This window comes from Drosophila novamexicana, unplaced genomic scaffold, assembly GCF_003285875.2.
Source record: "Drosophila novamexicana strain 15010-1031.04,08,12 unplaced genomic scaffold, DnovRS2.1 tig00000974-arrow-arrow-pilon, whole genome shotgun sequence".
Classification (NCBI taxonomy): domain Eukaryota; kingdom Metazoa; phylum Arthropoda; class Insecta; order Diptera; family Drosophilidae; genus Drosophila; species Drosophila novamexicana.
The window spans coordinates 1,404,350-1,418,841 of NW_020824834.1; the positions used below are offsets into that span (position 1 = coordinate 1,404,350).

Consider the following 14,492-nt stretch of genomic DNA (forward strand, 5'->3'; position numbering starts at 1 on the left):
TAAGCAACAAAAACGAAAAATTATATATATATATAAATATATATAAAAAAAAAAACGGTACATGCTATATAGATACACATATGTGTATGTATAATATATATATATATATATATGATGAGCATGTTGAACTCTATAAAAACCATCGCATTAATTTTTACATTTTTAAATTATTTTCTATTATTTAATTAATTTTAAAATTTACATATACACACACACACACACACATACAGAAAATACCAACTTAATTGTATTTTTTCCTTTTTCCCAAAAAAAAAAAAGCGAAAACGAAAATGCGAAAATTTTTTGGATTGGAACTTATCCGAGTTTTTGTTGAGTGTATAATCTAATTATAAGAGAGCGCGTGGTAAGAAGTGAGAGGATCGTTTATTATATAAACTACACACATACATATAAATATATACATATATATGTATTTATATATATATATACATTATAAATACATGCATACATACGACATAAGCTAACGCAACATTACATAATATTACTACTAAATACGAGTACATTAAACATATATATATATATATATATAAATCCATAAATACACACACACATACACACATAGATATATATGTATGTCAAGTAAATAAATATGCTTTAGTACATAAGTGCAAGCAGCAGAGTTGAAAGTTTCAAAGTATAGAAGAGTAGAGAAGAGAAGAGAGAGGCCGCTGCAAGTGCAGCTCAGAAGAAAAAGAAAAACAGTAATGAACGCCCCATGCATGTGTGAGTGTGTGTGCGCGTATGTGTGTGTGTGTGTGTGTGTGTGTGTGAGAGTGGCTGGCGCTTAGACGACAAGAGAGAGAGTGTAGATTGCCTGCAGCTCTCTGCTTAGCCGCTGGAACGCTGCGCGCACGCAGAGCAGTCAGCTTTTGTCCGCGCCCCAAAGACACCAAGTGTCTAAGCGAGGCAGCGGCAGCAGCAGCTCTGCTCTGCAGCGCAGCGTAGCAACGGCTTTGGCCACCCCCCACCACCCACAATGGAGAGAGAGTTTGAGAATGATGGAGAGAGCGGCGCTCCACCCATACACATATAACACACCCACACACGATGCACGCGCGCGCGCACACACACACACACGCACAGGCACACACATTTGCACATGCATCGGGCATTTTTGGCAATTGAAGAGCGCGGCCGTTAGATTTACAGCTAAACAACAACAAGAACAACAACAACCACATGTTTATGCATTATATAAGCCAGATCATACATACAAACAACATATTACTACGTACATTCATGCTCTATATAAACAACAAACAAAATACATTAAATAATTAAACAAAAAAAACAAAAAAAAAAAAAACAAAAAATACGAAAATAACAAAAAAATTATGTCAAATAAATGGTTTTTCCTTTTCCCCTCAAAGAAATGCAATTTGTGCTTTTAATCAACCAATTGGGAAGTCCACAAATAATGTAAAGTAACATATGTATGTACATTCAGTTAAGAATTAGATATATATATAACTTTTTTTTTGGAAGCGACATCTTAGAATAATTAATCCTTTAAAAAATATCATTATCTTGATTGTGTATGAATATGTATTCATTTGTATGTGTATGCATGTATGTGCATATGTATGTGTATGCATGTATGTGCGTATGCATGTATTTACGTGTGCGTGTATGTGTTTATCTATTACTGTGCGTATGATAATGTGTATGTGAATGTGTTTGTGTGTGTATGTGTGTACGTATGTGTACACGTGTGTGTATGTACATATATATGTATGAATGTTTGTATTAGTGTCTGAAAGTATACAAGTATTTTGTACGAAGGCAAATAAGTAATTTACATGTGCGTGTGTATATGTATGTGTGTGTGTTAGTGTATGCTTGCACTTATGTATGTATGCATGCATGTTTGTTTTCTGTACCGCAAATGTAAATAAAACGAATTTCTGCCAAGTGCTCTCCTCCTCGATTCTCAAGAATTCAAGTAGGCCCGGCAGTTTTTCATGTTTTGCTTAGTACAACTAAGTTATTTGTGTAGTGTTTGTGTAGTATTTTTTTTGGTATTTTTTTCGGTGTTTTTCTTGTTATTGTTTTTTTTTTTGTATGAATGTACATTTGTATGTATAATATGTACATATGTATGTGTGTATGTATATATTTGTGTGCGTATGTTATGTATGTAGGTACGTACATATGTATGTCAGTGCGTATGTTATGTGTGTAAATGCATCCTAACGTACACCTTAATCACAAAAGTTAACTTCAGTGAAAATTTCATAGAGCTTACGAATTTCGACGAGCTCTATTTACGAAATTATCAAAAGTTCCTCCTTCAAACACGGAAATGGAAATAGCCGAGGATCGGATTGAGTGTAGGAAAATAGGAAGGCAGATCAGGAAAGCGATTGAAATAGAAGAATCGGAGCTGTTCGGCGGCTAAACAGGTGAATTCATTGAAGATATATTAACTAAAAATAAAAGAAGCGATTGGCATTATATATGCACTTTAATATAAACATATATATATGTGTACAATTTGTAGTTCCTAGGTACATAAGATAAATATAGGAATTATCACAAGCTCAATACGAATATGAACTTAAGCTAAGTTAACTAAAGAGTTGGGGTTAGTTGCGGTGCTAGAGCTGCTCCTCCTCAATTTGCACGTCAGTTGAGAAGACATGCATGTCCCTGCGTCGGGCAAAGAGTAGCTCCTGCCGCTTGGGATGCGTGGCCAGGGAATGCACCACGCCGCCATTGTCACCTGGAAGCGAATATAATAATTAAATAAGGGATACGCTACTTATGAGTGTCAATGAAATTCGGGTTACTTATGCGAATGCGCTGCAGGACCTTCGCTTCGAGCAGATCCCAGACGTAGGCGTCGCCGGCACAGGAGCCGGCGACAATGTGCGCATCGTTGGACAGAAAGCCGCACTCGATGTGATAGTCGTCGGCCTGATGGCCCTTGTACTCGGACAGCAGCCCGCCCGACTCGCAGTCGAGCAGGCGCAGCGCACTGTCCTGGCAGCCAGCCAGGAGGCACTGCTCGTCGCGCGTCTGCGCCAAATAGGTGATCGGCTGGCCAATCTTGTCGCAGGTCAGCTCGCCCACGCGTATGTCATAGTGGCGCACACAGCCGTCCAGCGAGGCGGCAAAGATCTTGTGCTCGTTGGTGAGCACCGCAGTGATGCAATCGCGTGCCTCCTTCATCACCTGCACGGGATCCAGGCGGCGGGTGCGTATGTCCCAGCACATGACCGCGTTGTCACGCCCGCCGGATATCGCTATGGAGGAGTCCTCGTTAAAGCACACGCAACGCACGCCGCCGGCATGGCTGCGCAGACGACGCACAGGTGTGCCTGGGGAGAAGTAGATAGATATTTCATATATGCCAGGAGTTAATATCCCGTTTTAACGCACCTGTGGAGACATCCCAGTAGATGATGCTCTTGTCCAGGCTGGCGGAGACAATGTAGCTGCTGTCACAGCTGCCGGCCGCATCGGTTACCTCGTCCGCATGCCCGCCATAGGTCTTCAGCAGCAGGCCCGAGGCTGGATTCCAGAGTTTTATCTTTTTGTCCGAGCCACAGCTCATGCAATAACTGCCATCCACTAAAAACGAGAGTACAGCTAAATATGTCTAGGGAAAGGCCAACATTTTCAAGGCTTACCATTGTAACGCACCGCACGCACAGCTCCCTGTTTGCAGTCGATGGTTTTGCTGCAGTTAAAGTCGAGAAAAGTCGGCATTTGTTTATATGAACTAAATGCACAAAACTTAGAGATGAGCATTCGGCGAGTATCGCCTGCAAAAGTTACTAGTTGCAATCGATGATCGTAGTTGAGCGATGATCGCATCACGACACGAGCACGACACATCACCAGCACAGCACGCCTGACCTATCGATAAATGAATATTAACACATTCATAAACGGAGCTTGCGAAATTATAAAATAGTGCATTAAATAATATTAATAAAAGTAAATGAGCAGTGTGAAGTGTGACCAGAAATTGTTATTCGCAGTCACGTTCACGCTCTCTTTTGCGCAGTTCTAGTCAAAGCTGGTGGCAACGCTGAAACAGTGCTAGCAAACGCGCACAGGTCAAATAAAATGACGCCGAAAAATGGCAAAACGCGTCGCGCTGGCCAAAGCAGAATGCCAACAATAATAAAGCAGCGGCAACAACAAAACAGTCGACGCAACGCACGGGTTTTTTCCGCAACAAACAAATCAAATAAATGTTAAAAGTATTAACTAAAACTGTGTTAAATTCGTGCAAAAAATATATTGTTGTTACCTCAATTAAATCAAAGTTAAAGAAACGACGCAAATTCCTTGGCATACGCAGCAAGCACGTGTGTTGGCGGGGGGAGGCGAGGCGCGCTATTTTTGATGCTACGCAATAAGGCAACGCTACGCAATTTCAGCTGCTGCTGCTGCGGCCGCTGCTGCTACGCACCTGCCAAAACCGAAGCGCTGCTGCGGCCGCTGCCGTTAACGCTGCTGCTGACGTGTGCAAACGAGTGCGAAGCGACGACAGGATATTTAACGGCAAAAACAACAACAACAACAACAACAAGAGGAAGAAGAGCAGAAACCAACTGCACGACAAAATTAACGAAGTGTCAGTGCAATTGAACGACACGACGCACGCATACACACACACACGCACACACACATACATACACATACACATACAGCAATAAAAAGCTAACGAAAAGACAAATTGCTGTAAAAAATGCAGCGCCACGGAGAGCGCAGCAGATTGCATAAAAATCCTGCTCAAGAATAAGTGCACACACACACACACACACACACATACTAGAGAGCCGCACATAGAAGCGCGACAAAGCAAAACAAGAAGAAGAAAAAAATAAGTCCGAAAAAAAAGGGCAAACACAGTGCGCACAAACAAGGTGGAAAGTAAAAAAGTTGTTTGTCAACTTGTTGGCGTCCATTGCACACACACACACACACAGACACACACACACACACAGACACAGACGCATACATTCCCCGCGAAACACCCGCGCAGCGCCCCTCAAATGTTGCAGCAACAAAGTGTCTGGCTGTACTGCTACTGCTACCAAGTGGAAATGCAAGTCCAGTGTGCATGCAACAGCGCCTGCGGCCAGTGCTAAGCAACAGCAGCAGCGCAGCAGCAAGAAGAAGAACAAGCAGCAGCAGCAGCAGAAACAAGCAGCAGCAGCAGAGTACGGTGCAAATCCTTTGGCAGCCATGTCAACGGTCACACGCAGCGCCAGCGCCAGCCCCTGCATGGCCCTCAATGGCATCATCGACGCGAGCCTCTTTCCCCTCAAGTCCACATCGGATGTGGTCAATCTCTTTCGGCGCGCCCTCACCAGCCCCATCGAGCCGGACCTGACGCTTCTCTCAATTGTCGTCGGCTACATTGAGCTCTCGCTGACCACGGGCGAGGCGGCCCAAGCGGCGCAGGCAGCCCAAGCGGCGCTAGGTGAGTGTTGACACACCCTCTCCCCTCCCCTACCCCCTCCCCTACGTCCCTTTCATAGCAACAACTCCGAAAATTTGTGTCTATTTCATATAGTTTTTTTTTTTAATTTCAAATTTTTTTATAATTAATTTTTTTTTATTTAAAATTGCATCATAAAAAGCGTGTTGATTTTTTTTTGAGAATTTTTTTTTATTTGTTGAGATTTTTTTTATTTTTTGTTCCCTACTCTAATTAAAGTTTTTTTTTTATTTTAATTTTAATTTTAAAATTTCATAAAATATTTTTTAAATTTTTCTCAATTACTAGAAAATTTTTTTTTTCAATTTTTATTGAGCTGTAACAAAAAACAGAAGTCTTTGATTTTAAAAAGTTTTGAAATTCGGCTAATATTAAATTTTCTTGTAAGGAAAATATGATTCCATTTATTATTTTATTTATTTTTTTTTTTTTTATTTTATTTATTTATTTATTAATGGTCGACAAAACGAGTGTCTTCCTCATTATTCAATAGAATATACAATAGAATTTTATGCTAAAAGCCTAGTTAAAGGATACAATTTTCTAAATAGCATCACCGACCGATGGAGGTGTTTTATTTGCCAGTCCGGCCAGCTATGCCCCTTTTCACAGCTAATTTTGTCAGTGACGCTATTAGAGCCTACATCTAAGCAGAAGGTTGTAAGTAGGAAAAAAGTGTTTTCAAGTAGCATTAAAATAATCTTAATTTGCTATATTAATAAAGAAAATACAATAAATAGGAAAAATGAAAGTAAGAAGAATTGTTAATAAAGTAAAGCAATGTAAGTTAGATAAAGAGTGTTAAGTAGATAGGACAGAGAGAAAAGTAATGGGAAATCACCGACCCGGTGGGGGAAAATTTTTCAGCCTGTCCGGATTGAATTGAAGACGCCCTAGCAGAAAAGGAGAATCTATGTCGCCAATAATCAACTTATGTAGAAGGACAACACCGAGAATTGTCCTACGGTTGGTTAACGACGGAAGGTTGAGAAGAAGCAGTCTGCTGGAGTAGGATGGCAACCGAAGATTAGGGTCCCAATTTAAACCTCGTAAGGCAAAAAGCAGAAATTGCTTCTGAACAGATTCAATACGATCCTGGCTGTTGTTATACTGTGGAGACCAAATGCAAGAGCAGTATTCAAGGATAGGGCGAACAAGAGAGATGTACAGAAGTTTTGTTATAAAAGGATCGTTAAACTCTTTAGACCATCGTTTAATGAATCCAAGTACACCTTTTGCCTCATTAACGATGGTATCTATGTGAAGATTGAAACAGAGTTTAGAATCAAAAATTACGCCTAGATCCTTAACTGTTAGTATACGTTGCAAAGGGATATTGTCGATTGTATAACTGACAAGATAAGGTGTAGTACGATTAAAAGTCATAAACATACACTTTGAACAGTTTAGATGCAATTGATTGGCCGAACACCATAGTTGCATAGCGTTCAAATCGTCTTGTAGACGAGAATGATGTAGGGGATTAGTGTATGATAGAAAAAGTTTGACATCGTCCGCATACATGAGTACACGGGCATGTGATATGACAGAGGGGAGATCATTTATAAAAAGGGTAAAGAGTAAAGGTCCAAGATGACTACCTTGAGGAACACCAGAAGTAACGTGAACCCGTTTAAAACATAATCAAAATGTTATTCTACATTCCTTCCAAATTGAATCAACCTCTAATGCTCTAAAGAAAAGTGCTCAGAAACTGTGTTTTATTCAGTGTTGGTAAATGTAAAAAAATTTGAAATTTAATTTCCGTCTGTTTTCGAATGCTTTTCTATTTTTTTTATTTAGTTAGCATTAACAGTTTCTTGATTTGAGAAATTAGGAATATTTCTATAAGCAGTCACAGCATATAGATACAGTGAAAGCTCGTTTGAACGGCTCCAGTTCCTATATTCTACCTGGACAGGTAGTTTCTTTTGAAAAATATGTTTGAACATTATTTCATAATTTACGCTCTGTTTTTGTGTAACTGAAAAGGTCAAGGTGCAGGTTAAAGATGGGCAATAATAAAGTTGTGCAGCCTAAGGAGTTTTCACTGTATTCAGAAGATTGAAAAATTATTCGAAAATGTTTTAGCATACTTTTTAGAGTGCACATTAAAATGTATTTCAATTCGATTTGCGCTTAAGCTAAAAATGGGCAAATCTGAAATGCGGAACACGCGCTTCTCTCTAAATATTTGGATTGTTGAATTTAATCGCTTTTTTTTGTTTCGATTCAAATTGCGAAATTAGGTGGCGGCAGTGACGTCATCATGGGCAACAGCGTGCCCTTTCCGGTGGTCACGCACGAGCTGATCGCCGGGCTGTACAAGAAATTCCAGACGATCTTGTCGGTGGTGGAGAAACCGAAGCCGCATCGCCAGGCGACGCGCGAGATCATCAAGAAGGTGTCCGATGTGATATGGAACTCGCTGATAAGGAGCAGCTACAAGGATCGAGCGCATCTGCAGAACCTCTACAGCTATTTGTCGGGCAACAAGCTGGACTGCTTTGGCGTTGCGCTGGCCACCACCGCCGGCTGTCAGCTGCTCGGCTATCGCGATGTCCGGCTGGCCATATCCGAGGATCACGCCTGGGTGGTGTTCGGGCAGAAGCATGTGGAGAGCATCGAGGTGACCTGGCACGGCAAGGGCAGCGAGGATAAGCGCGGCCAGGACATTGGCGCCGGCATCGAATCCGGCTCCTGGCTCTATCTGGGCGGCCTGGCCGTTGTCTGTGAGCGCGGCATGGAGGTGGCCGCCATCTGTGTCGCCCTCAACATCTCCCTGAGCGCGAACAGCGATTGTGTCGAGGTCGCCGAGCTGCAGCAGCAGCTGCTCTGGCTTCTGTACGATCTGGGCCATCTGAAGCGCTATCCAATGGCGCTGGGCCTGCTCGGCGAACTGGAGGAGATCCATCGCACGCATCGCAGCATCAGCTGTGAGCAGCTGTTCCGCGAGGCCATCGATTCTGCGCGCAACTATTACCACAACCATCATGTCTATCCGCACATCTTTCAGGGCAACTACTACAATCGCCTGCTCAAGTATCGCGAGGCGTTCGCCGCCTGGGCCAATGCGGCCGATGTCATCAGGCTGTACACGTATCAGTGCCGCGACGACGAGGAGATCTACAAGGAGCTGCTGGACATTGCCAACGAGCTGATACCCTATGTCATGAAAACGGAAAGCTCCGGCCACTCGGCGCGCAGCATTCTCCGCGACGCGGAGGTCTTTGCCAATCTGTTGCGCTTCTACGACGGCATCTGTCAGTGGGAGGAGGACAGCCTGACGCCCATTCTCCACATCGGCTGGGCCAAGCCGCTCGTTACCAACATTACCAAGTTCGACTATGATATACGCTCCCAGGTGGTCATCAAACTGCCCGAGGATCTGGAGGCCGAACAGGCCGCCGCTTTGGAGGCTAAAAAGGCAGCTGCAGCAGCAGCAGCAGCAACAACTGCAGCAGCTGCAGCTGCGGAGGCGACGCTGCATTTGGAGGGCAACAATAACAACAACAACAACAATACGCTGGCCAAAAAGGATGAGGTAAGACGCAGTTGCTCGGATCTATTATTAATTGAATGTGATGAAGGAAGCTAGCCTTTGAGATTAATGTACCATCATATCATAAAGGAAGCTGGCCTTTAAGCTGCATGTATTGTAAATATTCAATGGATGTTGATACCCTTTGTATATAGGTAAAGAGGGTGTTATGTTTTTGTGGCAACGTATGTAACAGGCAGCAGAAGGAAGCATCTCCGATGCCATAAATTATATATACCCTTGCTCCCGGGAGGTCGAGCTGAGCTGATCCAGCCATGTCAGTCTACTTGGATTGTAAGATATATGTATATTCTCTCCCTTATATCAGGCATTCATTTTGAGACTAGTTCGCATAGAAACAGACAGACGGACGGAACGAAAAATACATTACATAAAGTATATATAAGTCGATCGAATATGTCTCCTTCTATGCGTTAAACATTTCGAGACAAAATTATCATACCCTCTGCAAGAGTATAAATATATAAATAAGTCTGAACAGCTCACTCAAACATTGATTCATATTCACAGAAACCCAAATCGGAGCTGCCGACAACTCTGGCGGATTTGACAGCCGCCTGTGGCGAGAAGATACTGAATCCAGATTTTTTGCTGCAGGGCGGCGGACAGCCGTTCGCTGATCAAAAGCAACAAGCGGCTGCAGAGCAGACAACGTCCAGCGATCTGTCGCACAACAACAACAACATCAACAACAACAACATTAACACAAGCAGCAGCAAGGAGGCTGACAAGGAGGCTACAACAACAAGCAACGGCGGCGGCGGCAGCAGCAACATGGCGCAGTCGCCGTCCACCGAGGCGCAGATGCAGTCGCCGTCGCAGTCGCAGCACAAAGAAGCTAAATTGGAGGAGAGCAGCCAGCTGGAGCTGGCGAGCAGCAAGCCGGCCGCTGTCGATGATTACGATCCCTTTGAAATAATGCTAAAACGTCCGGTGATCACGCTGTACAGTCAGAAAATGAAGGGCCTGAAGGATCTGCTGCTCGCCGAGAAGCTCAACACGCACGCCATCTCGCTGCAGGTGACCGCCCAGTCGGTGGCATCGCGCAAGGTGCGCGGCGGCGGCGGCGCCGACAGTCGACAGCCGGCGACCATATCGGCTACCATCACAGCGATTGCCTCGACAGAGGGCGGCGCTGTTGGTGGCGGGGCTGGTGCTGGCAATGCGACGAGTGCCACGTCGACGGATTCGATTGCACCGTCGCGGCCGAAGCGTACCAGACGCGAGTAAAAAATAACCTATTGAAGGAACCTGTAGTAATTTGTTGTTTGTAATTATTATATATTTATGTGTATGTATATCGTATATTGTAAAGTTTGCTTCAAACCGGCAGCGAGTAAAACACTCGCTGTAATTGTTGCCGGCGAGTGCTCGTCCTTACTGCGAGTTGTTTGCTCGTTGTGGTCTAAGGCATATATTGTAAAGTTTGCTTTAAGCCAGCAACGAGTCAAACACTCGCTACACTTGAAGTTAGCGAGTGCTTACCTTAACAGCGAGTTGTTTACTAGCTGTGGCTCAAAGCATACAGTGTCAAATGTGCTTTAAACCAGCAACGAGTAAAACACTCGCTGTAATTGTTGCGAATTGTTTACTCGTTGTGGCTTGTCAGCGACTTGTAACTGTGTGTGTGTTGGCATTCGATTGACACATGCGATAATATTAATCCTTTATTATTATGCATATATATATGCACTATCAATATTTTCGATGTTCGATGTGTATTTATGTAGTTTGTAAGCGCGAAACAAAACCGTTAGAGAACGCTTAGCGTTTTAAAAAGAGACACACCCACACACACACACACACAAACACACATAGCTCTCAACTATTTATAAAGGTTCGCACCTGGCGAGTCAAGCTCCAGAAAGTAGCGATTGAAGGTGAGAGCAAACGAATGCAGCGAGTCCTCCACTCGCCATTTGTGCTAGAACGTTTAACGTATTGTAAAACCTGTTAAAATAATTGACTTTTTTTTGCGTCTATTTATTAATGCAACTTGTTTGCCGTATTCCCGAGAAAAACCTTGTTTTTGCTTAAGCTCAATCGTAATTTTATTGGTGCTCTTCTTGAAAAAAACAAAAAACAAAAAAACAATTGAAATATGTATATGTAATGGAAATAACGTATGAATGTATGATGCATTTTATGAGGCTAAGCTGATTAATTTAATTTACAGATTGTATACATGCATGTTCGTAATAGTTTTATTCAAGCCCAAAAAAAAAAAAACAAACAAATCTAAAATCAAAACACGACCGCAACATAGAACATTTTTGAACGCAACAGAAAACATATTTAACACTTCCTCTCTATATGTGATAAACTGTTTTTTCTAGAAAGCTTTCAACTACTATATGTACTAGATACGTATTTAGTCATACAAACACACACATATATATATATATTTATCAACTTAAACACTAACTAACACACACACATACACACACACACACACGAGGGCCGTGCAACTTAAGGGACGTGGGACGCGGCATGCACTTTTTAAATACTTGATCAAATTAGCAGCACCAGCGATGCAAGCAAAACTTATATACTATATTATTTTTTGAAAACTTTCGAAAAGCAGCACTTATTAGTATTAAAAAACAAAACAAAAATATGTTATTTGAAATATCCTGTAATAATCAGTTATGCGCGGTCGTAGGACATGACATTCTAAAGAGGTCAGCGTGAGAAGTTTTCAAGCAAAATGGAGCTTAAAAAAACAAATTGTTAAATGATGATAATAATTGCATTTTTATTTGTGCGTTGTGCGTCTGTGATGAATAATGTATATGAGCAGAAACAGAATGAAGCGGTAGAAGAAGAGCGTTGAAGCCCATTTAAAAAAAAAATTAAATCCAATACAAAGCAAAAAACAAAACAAACACAAATCGAACAATAAGTTCAAAATGGTATAAACAATATTCAAATGTATGGTGTTTTATTCCTTTATAAAAAGTAGCATATTTAAACAGAAATAAATCTATAATAATACATATGTAGATATATTTTGGCATACAAAATTTATAAAATAAGCTGAAAACCAAAAAAAGGAAAAAAAAAAAAAACAAACAACAACAAAAACATTTAAAGAAAAACAACAGTTTTGGCAAGCGAAAATCCAACTAAATGAAAAAATAGCCTATGCAAAAAAACAAAATGCAATAAATCAAAAGCATACCGCAAACTATTTATTATAAATGTTAACGTTACGTACATTTCAACTGCTCAATAACCCTATTAGCTTGAAATACAAATAGCCACAAGTCAAAATGTTAAATAAAAAAAATATATAAATAAATGCATAATTCAAATAGCAGCCAAAGAGCGCGCGCAATTCGATCTGACAATCTGGCAGCGCTGTGCATGTAGTGCCGGTAAGCAGAACGATTGCCAACGTTGCTCAACACTAATGTAATCGATATATCGTATTGTACAGAAATCTCTAGACAAATGACTCGGCATCATTTCGGCAGAGCGTCAAATTGTCAGAGAGAAAAAAAATTGTTTAACAATTAAAATTCAGCTTTAAGTCACACACAAACATTCGAAAAATGTCTGCGCCCGACAAAGAGAAGGATAAAGATAAGGAGGAGTCAAATCAGAAAAGCGAAGACCTGGGTCTGCTCGAGGAGGATGACGAGTTCGAAGAGTTTCCCGCGGAAGGTGACAATTTGTTTTATTTGTTCGCTCAAAATGGCATTTTACAGGCATTTTGCGTTGCAGATTTTCGCGTTGCCGACGATGTGGAGGAGCCCAACGTATGGGAGGACAACTGGGACGACGACAACGTCGAGGACGACTTCAGCCAGCAGCTGAAGGCCCATTTGGAGAGCAAGAAAATGGATACATGATTTGGCCCGCGTTCGTACCTAACCACACAATGAGCGTAAACAGTTAAAACTTTAGCAATAAACAATGGATATATTAAGTCTACAACGTGCGTTCGTCAACAATTTTGGTGAAAACCAGTTTGATGTGCTCGGCCGTACGCTGCTCCTCATCGATTTGATTCTGCAACCTGATCTTGCCCTGCTCCAGCTCCTCCACGCTCTCCGTTTGCTGGTTAATTTCCGCTTCCTGTTCGGCGAGCTTCTGCTTTGGCGCGAGTGCATCCTGCTCGTATTGCAGCTTGAGCGCTTTCAGCTCCTTCTCACACAGCTCGATTTGTTGTTTCTGTTTCTCCCTGACGGCCAGGAAGCCCTGATGCTTGGACAACACTGCAGCATGCTTCTTTTCCATGCGTTCCTTCAGCTTGAGCTGTTCCTTGTACTCGTCGAGCACCTCGGGCGGAAGTATCTGCATGGTCTTCTCGATTTCGTCGTTCAGCAGCTGATTTGTTTCAATCTCAACGCGTCGCTCCTTGTAGAGCTCCTCCTGCTTGGCCATTTCCTCCTTGCAGCTCTTGATACGGGCAACTATCTGTGCGTTCTGCCTGTTGAATGGAAAAAGAGGATCAGAATGGCAAATGACACCTGGTTCCTGTTGCTTATAAGTCGATTTACGCTTCCACATCGGCCACATCGCTGTCCTGGACCAGCAGCTGCTTGAAATGCTGCACTTGGTTGGTTATTTCCGCCAGCTGCTCCTCCTGCAGAGCAAATTCGGCTTGCTTCTGTCTTAGGATTCTAGACTGCTCGTGCAGCTCCGCCTCCGCCTTGGGCAGCTGATCGTGCAGCCTGGCTATGTTGGCCTGCGCCTTGCCTATGTCCACCTTGATCTGGGCAGCTCTCTGTTTGCTCTGCTCCAGTTCGTTGCGCTTGGACGTGATTGCGGCGATTAGGAACTGCCGCTCCTTGTGCTGCTCGACAATGGGGGAGAGGACCTCCTTTTTGTGCATTTTGTAGAAGCATCTGTAATTGAAGAGCACGTCCAGGGTACTCGATGTCTTCTTGGCAGCTGCATTTGTTAAAGGTGCATTTAATTATTGTTTTAATTACTATTCAAGCTTTATGCATACTTGGCTCGATTATGTCCATGTAGGTGAACATTTTGCCGGGAAACGAGATTTGCACAATGCGCTCCACTTGCCGGCACAGCTTGCTCAGGAACTGGCGCTTCTCTCTGGACGTATCCTTGGCCTCGTTCTCGATATTATACGGCGGCTCCATTCGAAATCCAAACGAACGTAAATAGTGTATCAGGACCTTGGTGAGAAATGCTTCGGTGGGGTGCGATACCTCATTGAGGCGCACATTCAACTCGGGAAATAACGAATTGGCTGTCGCGCAGATCAGCTCCAAGGCTTCGTTATTATTATTCATAATTTGTTTGAATTTTATTTATTGCTACAAAATTTTCTGCAAACGCGTCAGTTTGCCGCTTTGAATTGACTCTGGCTTCGATAAGCAAACAATATTTACTCGATATATCGATAGGCATTTCCCGCAATACTTTTAAGTGTTGTAAAACACGCGTGAGCGTCAGCTGCTGAACTAACGGCTTTTAAAA

The 14,492-nt window shown here is 42.5% G+C and overlaps 4 protein-coding genes across 4 annotated transcripts; 2 read left to right on the forward strand and 2 right to left on the reverse strand.

The window, feature by feature from the left end:
* Positions 1-2,489: 2,489 nt before the first annotated feature.
* LOC115765471 (WD repeat domain-containing protein 83) lies at positions 2,490-3,928 on the reverse strand. Its single transcript, XM_030709051.1, has 4 exons — positions 3,654-3,928; positions 3,403-3,594; positions 2,811-3,341; positions 2,490-2,743 (listed from the first exon to the last, which is right to left on the reverse strand). The coding sequence occupies exons 1-4, from the start codon at positions 3,859-3,861 to the stop codon at positions 2,619-2,621; spliced, it is 1,056 nt and encodes a 351-aa protein (XP_030564911.1). The 5' UTR covers positions 3,862-3,928; the 3' UTR covers positions 2,490-2,618.
* A 144-nt stretch (positions 3,929-4,072) lies between these two features.
* On the forward strand, positions 4,073-12,075 carry LOC115765468 (menin). The gene is made up of 3 exons (XM_030709047.1): positions 4,073-5,461; positions 7,729-9,023; positions 9,552-12,075. Exons 1-3 carry the CDS (start codon positions 5,224-5,226, stop codon positions 10,269-10,271), a joined length of 2,253 nt encoding a protein of 750 aa, XP_030564907.1. The 5' UTR covers positions 4,073-5,223; the 3' UTR covers positions 10,272-12,075.
* Positions 12,076-12,509: 434 nt separating this feature from the next.
* Positions 12,510-12,977, forward strand: LOC115765475 (probable 26S proteasome complex subunit sem1). Its single transcript, XM_030709055.1, has 2 exons — positions 12,510-12,707; positions 12,768-12,977. The coding sequence occupies exons 1-2, from the start codon at positions 12,596-12,598 to the stop codon at positions 12,893-12,895; spliced, it is 240 nt and encodes a 79-aa protein (XP_030564915.1). The 5' UTR covers positions 12,510-12,595; the 3' UTR covers positions 12,896-12,977.
* Positions 12,956-14,360, reverse strand: LOC115765470 (chromosome partition protein Smc). Its single transcript, XM_030709050.1, has 3 exons — positions 14,002-14,360; positions 13,547-13,940; positions 12,956-13,476 (listed from the first exon to the last, which is right to left on the reverse strand). Exons 1-3 carry the CDS (start codon positions 14,303-14,305, stop codon positions 12,975-12,977), a joined length of 1,200 nt encoding a protein of 399 aa, XP_030564910.1. The 5' UTR covers positions 14,306-14,360; the 3' UTR covers positions 12,956-12,974.
* Positions 14,361-14,492: the final 132 nt, after the last annotated feature.